Source organism: Pecten maximus, chromosome 2 (assembly GCF_902652985.1).
Source record: "Pecten maximus chromosome 2, xPecMax1.1, whole genome shotgun sequence".
Classification (NCBI taxonomy): Eukaryota; Metazoa; Mollusca; class Bivalvia; order Pectinida; family Pectinidae; genus Pecten; species Pecten maximus.
In genome coordinates this window covers 15792941-15807623 of record NC_047016.1, presented here as the reverse complement: position 1 = coordinate 15807623, position 14683 = coordinate 15792941, and the positions used below count along the sequence as shown (strand labels likewise).

At 36.7% G+C, this 14683-nt stretch overlaps 1 protein-coding gene across 2 annotated transcripts; it reads left to right on the top strand.

Annotated features, from left to right (window-relative positions):
- Nucleotides 1-3149: 3149 nt before the first annotated feature.
- On the top strand, nucleotides 3150-14266 carry LOC117319359. Of its 2 annotated transcripts, XM_033874191.1 has the most exons (5): nucleotides 3150-3821; nucleotides 4211-4241; nucleotides 10039-10233; nucleotides 10436-10666; nucleotides 11968-14266. In XM_033874191.1, the coding sequence occupies exons 3-5, from the start codon at nucleotides 10078-10080 to the stop codon at nucleotides 12526-12528; spliced, it is 948 nt and encodes a 315-aa protein (XP_033730082.1). In that variant the 5' UTR covers nucleotides 3150-3821; nucleotides 4211-4241; nucleotides 10039-10077; the 3' UTR covers nucleotides 12529-14266. The 2 variants fall into 2 exon arrangements, with proteins under 2 accessions (XP_033730082.1, XP_033730075.1); XM_033874184.1 differs by lacking the exon at nucleotides 3150-3821 and having other exon boundaries at nucleotides 3929-4241.
- Nucleotides 14267-14683: the final 417 nt, after the last annotated feature.

Sequence of the window (14683 nt, the reverse complement as noted above, 5' to 3'; positions counted from 1 at the left end):
GAAAAAAAAAGAAAAAAGAAAAAGGGGGAAAAATCACGAAATAGAGACGTCAAGATTTGTTTTGTCCATCACACATAGAATGAATAAAGAAATAATGCCATTGTAGCATACCTGCACGACATACACACGGGTTAGATTTAAAAATGAATAAATAAATGAAAGTTTTTTCAACGTTTTTCAACTTCCTCCACCACTGCGTTGATCAGGCCAGTCACAATGACTTAAAAGGTACTGAATAAGCAAAAAAACAAAAAACAAAAAAAAACAAACAAAAAAAACAAAATTGATGGTTACACGACCGAGCCAAGATTCTAATGAGAACCTCAATTGTAAAGGTATATCAGAAGAATGAAAGTTCAATATTTGATTAGTGTAACAAGATCGTGTCCATCTATTTTTTATACTCCTGACAGACTATTAGTCCATGTTCACAGGCCTCTTCTACTCTTTGTAATCCCAGTCTCTCTAGCCGCTATAACTCTTGATTGGTAGAGCTTTTGCGGCCTCTGGTCAACAAGGCTCATACTAGTATATGTACTTACACTAGAATTACCCACTCAGTGACAGTCAACAAACACCAGATTAACAGTTTAATAACAAATGATTTGGGTTAAGTCTAAGACAGGTATTTTAACCATAAACACAATAACGTAACGGCAATACACAAGTACAAGCTATCTATCTGTTGCTCACTTCTCAACCTTCATTCTTATTCACTTGTATTATCATAGTTATAGAAGTGTATGATTACTTTCAATTTACATATTCTTTAAATGCCTCTCGATCGCGTATTACAACTAAACTGAAACTAACAGTACATCAAGGGTACGTTATTTCGCACAGTACATAAATTCGCACACTTGACGAGGAATTGTGTAGTATGCGCCAGATTTTACTATTAAAACCTAGGTGGTACAACTTATATAAGAGACCGTTGGCCCAGACGCTGGTGGACGCCTTTGAGTTGTCAAGGAATGCGGCGTAAAGGCTTAACATCAGCCACTTACCTCGATCTTTACTAACAATGTTAACAGGGACAGCTTACAACTAAGCTGTATGATAACCACGATCATTTTAATCTCCCAATAGTTAATTTTCCATTTCTGGTTAGCAACATACCTCCTGCATCTCCTACTTACGGCGTTTAAAAAGGTGATTCAACGTTAAATAAACTTGTTCCCATTATCAAGAGAATGAAGAACATATAGAATGGCGCGGTTTCAAGCGATGTTAATTCCCCATAGGGGTCGGCCTCGAGATTTCTTTTCACATCTGGAGACCACTCACCGGTACATTCCTTTGTGCCATCAAAATTGGTTCCCTTGGCTATACAATTTACTCAAGTTAATCGATGAAGCATATTGTCACAAAATAGATAAACAGTAATTATTTATTTTAACGCAATAGGAATGTTTGAACCATAAACTAAATACCAAATTACTAAAACAGTAAGTATATCTCTGAAAACATTTATTTTTAAGCACTTTTGTGAAAAAATTTTCGTGGTCAAGTGGCATTTGAATGTCTTCCACATTCAGTCCATTCAAAATTATGTATAGAGAGTTTATCGCTTACCCTAAGCTTGCCCAACGATCAAAACTTTACCATGAGTGCAAAGTGTTGAATTTCTGGCCTTACATTACAATCGCTGTTAATCAAAATTACGACGTTAAATACGAAATAGTCTATGGCCGATAGTGACTAAACAAATGTTATAACAATAAATCCCATAAACCTCAGTCTCATTGTTCTTTGATACTACTTTTTACACTTTGTTCAAGTAAATAACTTCTATACCAATGCTTTGAAATATTATATTAGAGCGTTTCTATCCTATTTATTAAATTGCGTATGACGGAGACTTCCCCAGCATAATTGGTTGCTTGATGTCAGGTGGCAATAACTTTACTGATGATCAAGAAATTGACAGTTGTGAGAAGTGTTTCCAAAATTATCTGAAAAAAAAAAAAAACGCAACCGGAAGATGAAAACGGTTTGAATACGTGACAGAATATCCCATTACTGCCTTTGTATGGTCAGTCTTCCCATGCAAACTGTATATGAAGAGTTTCAAATAAATAAATAAAATAAATAAATATATAAATAAGTAAATAAATCAGAAAATAAAACTCGGGCGTTTTGCCTAAGCGCGAAAAACACCAACTCATCTTTCATCACAAACTTTGGTGTATTTCAATGCAAAACAGATTATTTTTCTTTTAAAAATTACAGCTTGTATTGTCAATCGATTTTAAAGACTTTGTACAAAACTCTTAGTTACTATTTTTGAATAATTTATTTTATACTGTATGAAAATAATTAATAGCACATTATCAAAATAATATAAGTAATGAAATAAAATAATAAAATAATAATGGACTGCAATAGGAAGTTGTATTTTTGACCTTAAGAAAATTTCGCTTAGTGTAAAAAGTGCATGATCTTACTCAGAACCCATCACTTTTTATCTCCTGTTTCTTATGTATAAAATGTAAATTCTTGCTTTTTATAATGAATTTAAATGCATGGTCATTCATGTCTTCCCACTCATCAATATACTACACATACACAATATACAAATTTACATAACATTGAAAGAGGCCCAGAGAACTGATATTTGGTCTATAGCAAGCTTGCATAAAGGACTACAAAGTTTATTAACAGAAATGACCTTGATTTTCATTCAAGGTCACAGGGTTCAAATGAGTTATTTTTCATTTTTTTTTATTCAACAAACTTTGTTTCAAGCTTCAACACTGTGATTGAGCCAAAACTTGCCAGAATTAATCCAGAGATGTTTCTAATCAAGAGTTATTATTTTTCGGATTGGTCCGAAATCCAACATGGATGCCACAGCCGCCATCTTAAAAAACACATTTTAAACTTCTTCTCAAGTTCGATCAGTTTGATTGAGCTGAACTTTGGCTGAAATGATTCTCAGATAATCTTGACCAAGTTATGCTATTTTTTGGATCGGTCCGGAATCCAAGATGGCCAACATAACCGAGGTCAAAAATTGAGTTTTTTTTAGATTTTTTAAATTTTTATTTATTTTCAAAAATTATCTTAAATATGAATGAAGTATGTCTTTCTGATCATTTTGGTACCTTCGGTTTTTATTTAGCACTTCCGGTTCAAGTTGTACGTCATTTTGATTTTTTTTATGATTGCGCAATCATTGCAAGAGGCCTAGGAACTTGATACAGCTGTACGAGTTATCTTCCCTCGTCCAACTCCTTTAAAACTAGAATGTGGATGACCTATCAAGTGTTCTGAAATAGTTTTTTATGTTTGGAAATACCAAGCCTTTAGGTCATTTATGCTAAGTAGTGAAAAGCCCTTCAAATTGTTAACCAAAAATTTCTAGTTTTTCATTATTCTTATAGTATGGATCAGTGATTATGTTGCATGGTGTTTATTTAGTAGTTGGCAGACATGGCTATTTCCAGATTGCTTTGTTGATTATGATATTGTTGACATCTTGATTTCTTTAATACATCCAACTCTTGTTCTCTATATTACTGTTGTGGTCGGAATTGCAGAATTAAATGAGACTTACCTGTAAGTTGAAATTTGATGAAAATTCTGTCTCCACATTAGATGGTACGAAGGGATCACATGCCCACCCGTTGAGGTACTCTCCCTTACATAAGATATTTCTATATATGTTTATATACATGTATACATATATTGTGGGTATTGGGTAGCTGTGGTTAAGTGTTCACTCCACGACTTTAAAGAATGACTGGTGATATGCGCACGCATCTCATTGGATCCCTTCGTACTATCGGAAGTGAAGACAGATTATCATCAACCTACAGGTTAGCCTAATTTAATTCTTCAATTAATTTAACACCCCCACATCCCCCACACCCCCCACACCCCCACACCCCAAACAAATTTTTTTGGCACAATAATGGCGCTATATGCTTGCGTATGTACATGTTTTAACTTTAATTAATGCCTTTATGTAAACGCATGACCCCAGAAACTACCAATAATTGATATCCAACCTTTCAACCCTCTTGAAATTTACATATTATCAATATCATGAGTCTTAAAGTTAAGTTTTTTTTACTTGAGGCGGACGTCTGAAGGTCGCCATTTTGAATGATATATCACTGGGAAAGATTGCCTGTTAAACCTTACAAAGAATAGATATACATACATATATGTAGTTGACCACGTAAGTCGTTTGATCGTTTTACAGATCCGGAAGTGACGGGATGTATCAAAGACAAGTAAGTTATTACCTCATAAATATGTAATGTAACTGAGAGAATTGTGTGCTCCAAACCCTAGTGTCTACTTTCTATATCGTATGCACTTTTTAATTACCTCCCTTGAAATGGTGCGTGTTCCATATTGAGACTAGATACATGCTGTATCGGAACGAAAGTCCTCTTCTAAAATGCGTATATGTTACCACACGGCGTGATTCTGTTTCATTTCTTGTCATTATTTCCATTGAAATCATGATTTAACGGCCAAATAGGGCGTGTTTTGAACAGAGCAAATTGGGTGACGTCATGATAATATATCTGGCACGCCACCAAGCATATCAGTGGGTGACTAGATTGCATAATCTATCTAAGTCTATACATATACTGTAGAATTACTGAACTGTAGACAAATCTAGTCTAGTGTAATGTATAAGACAGCCATTGCATTGAGTAGTTTATATTGTGTTTTAAACTTGTTCTCTACCATATTAATTTTAGAGTAACACGTCTTCCTTTTTAGTGCCCTGTAATCTATACAGGTGCCCTGTAGAAAGCACCGTCTGTCCGTCTGTTCGTCCACATTTTAGCTCCCGGCTGATAACTTTAGTATGTGTGTTGACCGTTTAACATTAAACTTGGTCCACAAAAAGACATACTGAGGTAGACATCTAGGTCAAGGTTATTGGGCGACAAGGTCAAATTTTGTATCTACCCCAATGAGCATTTTGTTAAGACATGATGAAGCAAAGAATGTTGGAACTAAACAATAAGTTAATTGACCAAAGGTCATGGTCACCGGGTCAATGGAGCCAAGGTCAAAGGGTCAAAACAAAGTTCATGTCAAATTTTGCATCCTTTCACCAATGAACATTTTGATATGAAATTATTACAATGTATGTTGAAGGAATTAAACAAGGATTCAACTGACCAAATGTCAAGATCACTGGATGAACCAAATTAAAGCTAACAAATGTGTATTCTGCCGGTATTTATTTTGACCTTAGCTCTGCAAATACGGAGGTAGAATGAAACATTTCTAATGTGAAACATTGACCTCATCGATATTGACCAGCTTTTACACTGGGAGATACGTGTGTTGTATTGGAACGAAAGTCCTCTGATTAAATGCGTAAATGTGACCATACGGGGTGATTTTGATCTGATTGTTTTACCATCATCACTTTAAATTCTTAAAATGGTATCATTACGGTTTAACTTCCAGTGGACGAGTAGTGCTGACTGTCGTAAATTACAGAGGGCGTGTTTAGATACGAGTGAATTGGGTCACGTGTATGTACAGATTAAGATAGATTAACTGACCGACATCTACTCAAAGGGGTGGAACTACAGGTGAATAGCTATTTATGTCTTCTTGCTGTTTTTTTTATTCTTCATAATATCCTTGTACTATATTGGATACATTGACAGTTTCTTAAAAAAATACATGTATAAGACAGCCATTGCATAACATAGTTGAATAGTTGATACCGTGTTGTAAATAGTGTAGAGAAAACTGGTGTGGGTTATCACCAGCCTTCTCTAGAAGACTAATGAATGCTCCCGTATCCCAAAACCCATACAATACAGTGACGAGTACTCACGTTTAGTGGCTGTATGTGTGCATTGCAGGGTTCAGGATCAAAAAGACCGTTCTCTGACACCCCGCGGGATTTTATACTAGCTCACGTGCGGGATGAGCTCCAACCAAGGGAGATAACTCCCCCGATTTTCACTACACTCCTCCCTGTTTTATGAAGGCCCCCTCCTGGACTCTGTACACTCCCTGGGAAGAATTGGTGGGTGTCCTAGCATTCATGGATCCAATGGCATGGAGGGCTCCAGTTTCTAGGGTTGATGATCTTCCGAGGGACGACGAGGGTGTGGGCCTCCTTAACCCCGGGGGATTGCGGGCACGCCTATTGAAAAAGGGGGGCCCCCTCGAACGGTTGGGCCCCCTCCCCCGGGAACCGGGTCTCCCCGATTATGCCATAAGGGGCCCGGGTAGTGGGTTTTTATCTCATTTTCAAGCGCGTCCCCGCTTAGAAAATCAAAAAACCGGTTTTGTCTTACCCGCCATGTTTTTGTCGGTACTATCGTAAAAGTTTAGGATGAAGGGTTCCCATCTATCCTTACCAGTAAATGTTGGCATCTTGTGGCGCTGCGGGCTTTTACTGCGATGTCGGTGGTGGCGGTGTCCATCTCTCCGACGTCGGTTGAAGTTGTCACTGGATGACTCCACATTAGGCTCCTCCTGACTCGAGAGATCTAAGTCAGATGGTTCACTGTCCGATGAGTCGGCACGGCGGTTTTCCACTCAGGCACGACGCGGATTGCGGGCACGCCTATTGTCAACGGTCCCCGACATGACCAACCCCCCTGATGCCTCCCGTTGTTGGGTGGATTCCCCCCATACTGACGGAAAGTCAGGAACTGTGGGTTCTAAGGGCTGGGGATCTAGTGGTACCTGGTCATGGATGTACTGCGCCCCACTAGGGGTGGTTAGCTGAATTGTTCCCGGTTGTACCACCTTACCAGGAATTGACCTGGTAACAGCGGACTCCTCCTTTAAGAGATCCGCTGTCCCCCTGTCTACCATAAATTTATCAAGCTAGCCCCATAACTCTGTAAATTTGAGGTGCATGTCCCTAATTGCATCGTCCTGTTTATCCAGGCGACTTTCTAAGTTTTTACTAGGGGAGTGTGACCCTCTGGAGGGCGTGGGTGAATGGGGTGGTGAGGTTGGCATTAAGTTAATGCCTGTAATTTTCCCCTGCCCTATCCATTCTAGCCAAGTGCTCTTTGTAACCCTGATTTCCTTTAGGGCAGACAATGTTAAATCCCCATTTCCCCTAATCTCTATTATCTTTCCTGCTGACACCTCCCCTATACCTGGGAGGGAACAGAGTTCCTCCTCTGTTGCTTCTCTTAAATTAATGCAGGGCATGTCTTAAATACGATGATAAATAACACAGGGTGGTGTAAATAAGCAACACAACACAGTTTATATATGCAAAATGGGTGGTGTTGAAATAAACAACACAACACAGTTTATATATGCAAAATGGGTGGTGTGAAAATAAACAACACAGTTTTTACATGTGTCTATCTCTGTGTGGGTGGTGTTTATATAAAATAACACCAACAGTACATGTAATTACTTTCTAAACTATACTATCCTAACACTAACTTAACACTAATTTCCTATAACTAAAAATAATTTCCCTAACACTAACTACTCTAACCTAAAATACGTGCGATTATAACACACCTCCTCCGTACGCCGCCAAAATATAATGGGCGGCCCACAGCACAGGTGCGTATACGTATAAAAATAACTACCTAAACTAATTTCTAATTAAAAAAAAAATCCTATGTTACTGTATAATTGTACACTCGGCCTTTGTATGCCGCCGATATGGGCGGCCCACACGATCAAGTGTACCAGCAAAAACACGAAAAAAACAAAAATGTTTGTTGGAACGACAATTGAATCGTTCCAACCTACCCTAACCTACAAATATTTAGCAAAAAAAACCCTAAAAGTCCGACAGAGTGTCGTTCTGCTCCGTAGGCAACATGTGCAGGTCAAAACAAAATGGCGCTGACACGTGCTGTCCGGAACAGGACGACACTAAGTTGAAAAAACATGTTGAAAAAAAAATAGAATTTGGCGTGAAATTCTCAAACACTCTGACACCAGTGTAGAGAAAACTGGTGTTGGTTATCACCAGCCTTCTCTAGAAGACTAATGAATGCTCCCGTATCCCAAAACCCATACAATACAGTGACGAGTACTCACGTTTAGTGGCTGTATGTGTGCATTGCAGGGTTCAGGATCAAAGAGACCGTTCTCTGACACCCCGCGGGATTTTGTACTAGCTCACGTGCGGAATGAGCTCCAACCAAGGGAGATAACTCCCCCGATTTTCACTACAACATTTGTTCTCTACGATGTGAAATTTCCTTGTCCGACCACACTTAACTTCCCGGCTGATAGCTTTAGTATATATTGACCAATGAACATGGAGTTTGATCAAGATGTTATGTTCTCTAAGATGCTATCTGAGGTACAATATATGCATCAAGGTCAATGGTCAAGGTCGTTAGACGGCAAGATAATTTTCTTTCTATCTTTTTATTGATGAGCATTTTTAAAGGATTTTAGACACAAAAAGATTAAAGTTGTCTATAGGTTGGTTTTCTAAAAAGCCAGTCAAATTACCCTCACACTCCTGGGGTTGTGTATACACACGCTGAGATACAGGGCATGGCATGGGTCCATCTGGACAACTGACCTATATGCAAAATTTCATTCTGATAACGAGGTCGGTCAGCCTCCTACGTCACAGGTTCACTGCTGCCAAGACGACAGTTAAGCTGATAGTATAACTACCGTTAGAAACACCCAAATGTGTGTCGCATTAAATCACTATTTACACACTATCTACCATTGCAATGGTTTTATAATGAGGGAATGAATACTTTACATTATTATATTGGGTTTCAACAGTGAATTGGTTACATGTACTCCAGTGATGATCCCGTTATTCATTAAACAACTGTATTCAATTCAACTTTATTCCATAGGTTTTACAACTTATTGGATATGTGATATAGTAATGTAATAAGTAAAATTGATGAATATATTATCTGTCTGACCCTTGGGTGTAACCCATGTGTTTACCTGGCCAAAGCGTATTGATTAACTTATGTAATAACCAGTCCTTTGGATCCGTGTGAACCTTGTGTTACCTAGCAAACGTATATTGATTGATTTACCTATGTAGTTATCTATTGACCTTCCTATGTACCTTTAATCCGTCGGCCAGCTATTTCGTATAAGACCATGTAATAGTTTTACGTAATAGTTAAAGGTCAAGAATTGTGAACAACTTGCCTATTCTTGTGCATATAAGCACAGGGGCTTGGCACGATTTTCCAAATGATAGTCTATATATATATGTATATAGTATCTACATATATATATAGACTATCATTTGGAAAATCGTGCCAAGCCCCTGTGCATATAAGGAACACCTGATACCTGTTAACTGCGTCAGACTACCTGGGCGTCAGAGTAACAACGTCTATGTTCTGTCCCGGGCTTTCACCCGGGACGGGACAGGACTGATCAGTACAATGTATACAGTACAAATGAATGTATATATGATATTGATGTATATACAGTTAATAAAGAATCCACCAAAGAAGAAGAAAAAGAACGATTTTATTATAGATAAAATAGTATATAACATTAATGGACAAAGGCATCCACTCTTACATGATTTATGATTCAATAAGCTAATTTGTCAGATTTGTTACAGGGAAACAGAGAAATAATCATTAAAAATGAATATATTCTAATTAAAATCTTATGAAAAAAATTTCCTTTAGTTTATTTGCTAGTGATAAATATTTTCCTAAATTGTTAAGTTCTTTTATATTTTCTACTTTGAGTAACTGAATACGTTTAAACATACTAGAGTATTTAAAATGATATGTTTTAATCAAATCAATACGAATGTCTGCTAACATTTTCACCACATCAAATACATTTCCTTCATAACCTTCATAAAACATTCTTTAAGGAAATTGTCAAAAAAGGACGTTGTTTGAATACATTACTGTAAAATTGATCAGACTAGTAACTGATTTCTTCAAACATATACCCAAGACTGACAGTTCAAAGTTCCTGATTTAAATAAAGAATCCAAGGATTTTTAGTTTCCAACATGTCATCATAAATTACGATTCACGATGATGTTCAATATAGTACATCAACGTTTTTAATGTTTGAATATATTTTTACGAACAGCTTGCCAGGTAAAATATCAAGAAGGCAGTGGTGTCCATAATGGATGTTATCGAATGTCGAAAAGTTGGCATAGAGGACTTTGACGATGTTATGAGTATCCGAGACGTTAACGATGGACTGGACTACCTGCCCGCCCTCTATCGGACATTTATGGCCGATCACACTGGGTATGCTGTTATTGTAAATAAAACAATGGTGAGTATCTTATAGCAACAACCACTCTAGAACAAACCGAAGCACTATTATTTAGATTTGATAACAGGGATTATTCACTTCAAACAATTAATACAACCTATTGGGAAAATATATTGGAAGGAAGTTATTCTTACTATGTAAATAGCGGTCATTATTTTCTGCTTAGAGTTAACGAATATATTACTTTTCGGTTTTCTATTAGGTAGCGTTCCAATGTGTTACTTTCATTGATGACGGAGAAACTATTATACTGAGAGCACTACTTATGCGCAAAGGATATGAGGGCAGAGGACTGGTCTATCGTCTGAGAGCCTTCATCCAACAGGACATGGCAGGAAAACCGAGACTCAAGCGTTATGTGTTCACGACCGGAAATGAGGCAATCCTACAGAAGGTGCTAAAAGAGAGGAGAGGTGAACTCATAGTTCAGAGGGTAAGCTATATTTTTTATTTCTCTGTATACCTAGATTACATATCTGTTAGACATTTTGCACGAGATAATAATTAAATCGCCGATTTTTCTTCCTTGATGAATTATTCCTGGTTGCCTCTAGACGTGCAAACAGCTTTATTTTTCTGACAACAATCCAGTCTTTGATTGGCTGACAAAGAACTTTTTCCTTTTTGTGGCATCAAAATATTAGGACTGGATAAGTACAAGGTACGCTCTAAAATTAAAAAAAAAATGTAAGCAAACAAAAAAAAACTGGACAGTGGAGGCCGTTACCTGATCGGTGTGGTATGACATAATAAGCATAATGGTGAAATCCGTGTTGTAATCAGATGATTTACTGGCTTCTGGAAATTTGAAATATAAATACTTATTTTCATTAATAAATCATGACTGCTTAAGGAGTGCCGTGACATACTCCAGTGAGAATAGTACTGGATCGTCCGAATTTGGCATGTAGGTGTTTTATGACACTATAAAAACGACCGCGACTTCTATTTCTGGATTACAAAAGATTGGCCGCAATGTTTTCGCTTCTAATAAGTTAAAATTAAGGTATTGCCTGTCTAACGTTGAAAATGGACCCTCTTTTAAAAAATGACTCGTGGTCAGTTTTCAACATTGAATATTGACCCTGAATGCAGTTGGAAATTGAACCATCAGCGCATTCTTCATCGGTGAAGCTTGAGTTGAACAGTCAATTTTCAACATACCATCCGTCGAGAAATGACCTTTTATTTTAAGACCAATTTTTAACAGCACTCAGGGTCCATATTCAGCGAGGAAACTGATACAGGATCCATATTCAACATTAAAAACTGACCTAGGGTCAATTTTCAACGGGGTCCACTTTCAACGTTACACCGGATTTTGCTGACATGTAACTTGGTTGCAATGGTAATGAAATGAAGGCCTCTACTGTTCAATATGTGATGTAGTATTTTACTGTCTTCTGATTGGTGTAAATTAAGATGGTCAATATTGATGAAATATTGTGTTAATCGTATTATGACTTAAGGATCAATATTGTGGTTTATTTAAGCTTCACTATCAACTGCGGGGAAGTTTGAGGACATCTGTAACGAGCCGCGTTCCAATTAACACTTGTTTGTTAAGACATGTTTTTATCTATGACCGAAATAAGTCCCTTTAAAGCAATCCAATGTAGGCAGGAAAACTGCAGTAAATTAATTATACATAAATTATCAAGGTTTAATACAATTGAAAGGAATGGTAAAATGCTTTATCGATAGCTTGTGACAATACAATGATATTCGTTTTAGGATATCTTGTTCTACCATGGAGGAGTTTCAAAGGTAGTCCCATTTCTCCCTACAGTTGACAACATACCAATGAGGATCTTGAACAAGGGTGACTTACAGAAACTACTGTCATCAAAAGCAAACACAGACAGGTTGTTTCCACAAGGGAGAATCATTGTCGATTGGGTGCCTTATCGTCTGCTGGCTTCTAATGTCGATCATTTCTTCAACGACTTTTGTCACATATTGGGCAGCGAGTGCAAAGATGGAGACTCCGGCAGCTTCGAATGCATTACACTGGCTGTTGGCTACATCGTGCCTAACGGAATTCGGTACAATGTAGAAATATATGGTAACTTCACAGAGGAGACTTTCTTACTTCATATGGCAGAGCATCTCAGAAAATGTTCGACGTTCGAATACGGGGACATTAATCTTTTGGTATATTCTGAGCCAGGGTCACATGATGCAAGCATGATCACAAAAACTATGCAACAGTTTGGAATGAGTAAGTCTAATACATTCAATTCAAGCACGATGTATGGAATTGAAGCACCAATGGTTCCGTTATCGAAGTATTGATCCACCAATATTTATCACACCTATGCAATACTAATGGAACTTTACTTTTAACTAAGTTCCCTGGAGCCCGGAGGTCACATGGAGTTTTTTCTTTCAGAATAAGAAAAAACGAAATGCATTCTGGGAAATATTGAAACGATTAGCTTCATATGTCTTCTGTACTTTGTATTAATGAAAATGACTTACACTGGCTTCTCACGAAGTTTACCCTGTCAGAATTACGATTTTTTTGGTGTTTTTGTACTTTGTATTATTGAAATTGACTTGTACAGGGCTCTGACGAAGTTTTCTCTGTCAGATACAAGTGACTCGAGTGACTTTGTGGTTTTTTTGTACTATCTTTAGACGCCTTTCATTTCATTGTTTTATTGGCATATTCATTCGTACGTGATCTATTTGTGATTCTCCGACACTTAGATAGTAAGTTATAGGTATTTTAATTCTGTTAATTCAAATGATTTGCTTTGATTATTTAAGTGAATAGTAAATAAATATTTGTAAACGATGTAAACTGCTATAATTTTAATACCAGTTATTGAGAGCAGATAACGGATATTTAGGGGACAAATGGGACAAAATCTTTTTAATTTAGATAAACACCATGTATACCACAACTCTTTTGTACGGATATTATACTATTTTTATGTCTTTTTCAAGGCTGTATAACAGTTAGTGGTAAAACATTCTTTATTAACGAAATGGTTGTTCCTCTCCATTATTGTTTTTATTAATTGCTTGCATTTCGCTTCCATCATTTCATTTCGTCACTCATAAAATACTCAACTATTTTAGCACATTACCAAATCAAAAAAGATTAGTGTCGGTACATGTATCGTCGTAGCCGGAGTTACTACTGATATTAGCCTAAAGATTTATAGTCAGGTAGAAATACAAATAAGATTTAAAGCGAATTCCAATTATTATTTGTTATGGTTGTTGATACAATTGTTTATTTTAATGAATCATGTCTGCCGGTCTTCGTAATTTTGGGAATATCCCGACGTTTATATAATGACATGTAACGTTACTACAGTGGAACTATACATTAATCCTCGGATCTGTCAGTCGCCTGCATGAACTGGAATTGGAAAGTCAAAATCTATTGAATATAGAAAGAAGGAAATAAAGCTCTAAATTACAGTTAAATAGAAGATATGCTTCATAAAGTTTAACAAAGTTACCAGTAACATTTATTTCAATTATTCAAATGCAAAATGTTCATCCACTTTTTAAGAATTGCATTCAACTGATTTTGATTGCAGACAGACAGGTAGTAATTTGTAATTTGTGTTGCATTTTGCTATAATCATTGCATTTTCACTCCACTTTTCTTTGAGTTGCGTTGATTTTTGTTTGTGAAATTTTGCAAGTTAGATATATCTATTACATGTGATTAATATAATTTTCATATTATCTGGCGTTCAATATGAGTTAAAACTGGTTTGAAAACAAAACAACATAAAAAAAAATTCCTACGACGTCGCGTTCCTTCACACGCATCAAAATTGCACTGCAAAATAATATTTTCATTTCTCTAGTTATAACGACCGATTCAAATATGCATATGAAAAAAAAGAAAAAGAAAAAAAAAACACTTCCGAAATAAAGATGGCAAGATTTGTTTTGTCCATCACACATACAATGAATAAAGAAATAACATCATTGTAGCACACATGTGAGACATACACATGGGTGAGATTTAAATTTGAATATAGATAAATAAATGAATGAATGAAAATTTCTTGCTCCCTCACTGTTTTCAACTTCCTACACCACTGCGTTGACCAGGCAGTCACAATGACTTCAAAGGTGCTGAATAAGCACAAATACATCAAAATTAATGGTTCCACGACCGAGTCAAGATTCTCAATTGTAAAGGTACATATTTTTTGTATATTAGAAGAATGACTGTTCAATATTTAATAAGTGTAACAAGGTCGGGTCTATCTATCTTTTGTACTCCAGACAGACTACTCTAGGCCTTGGCCAATCAGGCTGTTTCTACTCTTGGTAATCCCAGTCTCTATAGCCTCTTTTGCTCTTGGCCAACAGAGCTTTTACGGCCTCATTTCAACAAGACTCATATATGTACATGTAATTAGACTAGAATTATCCACTCAGTGACAGTCAACAAACACCAGATTAACAGTTTAAT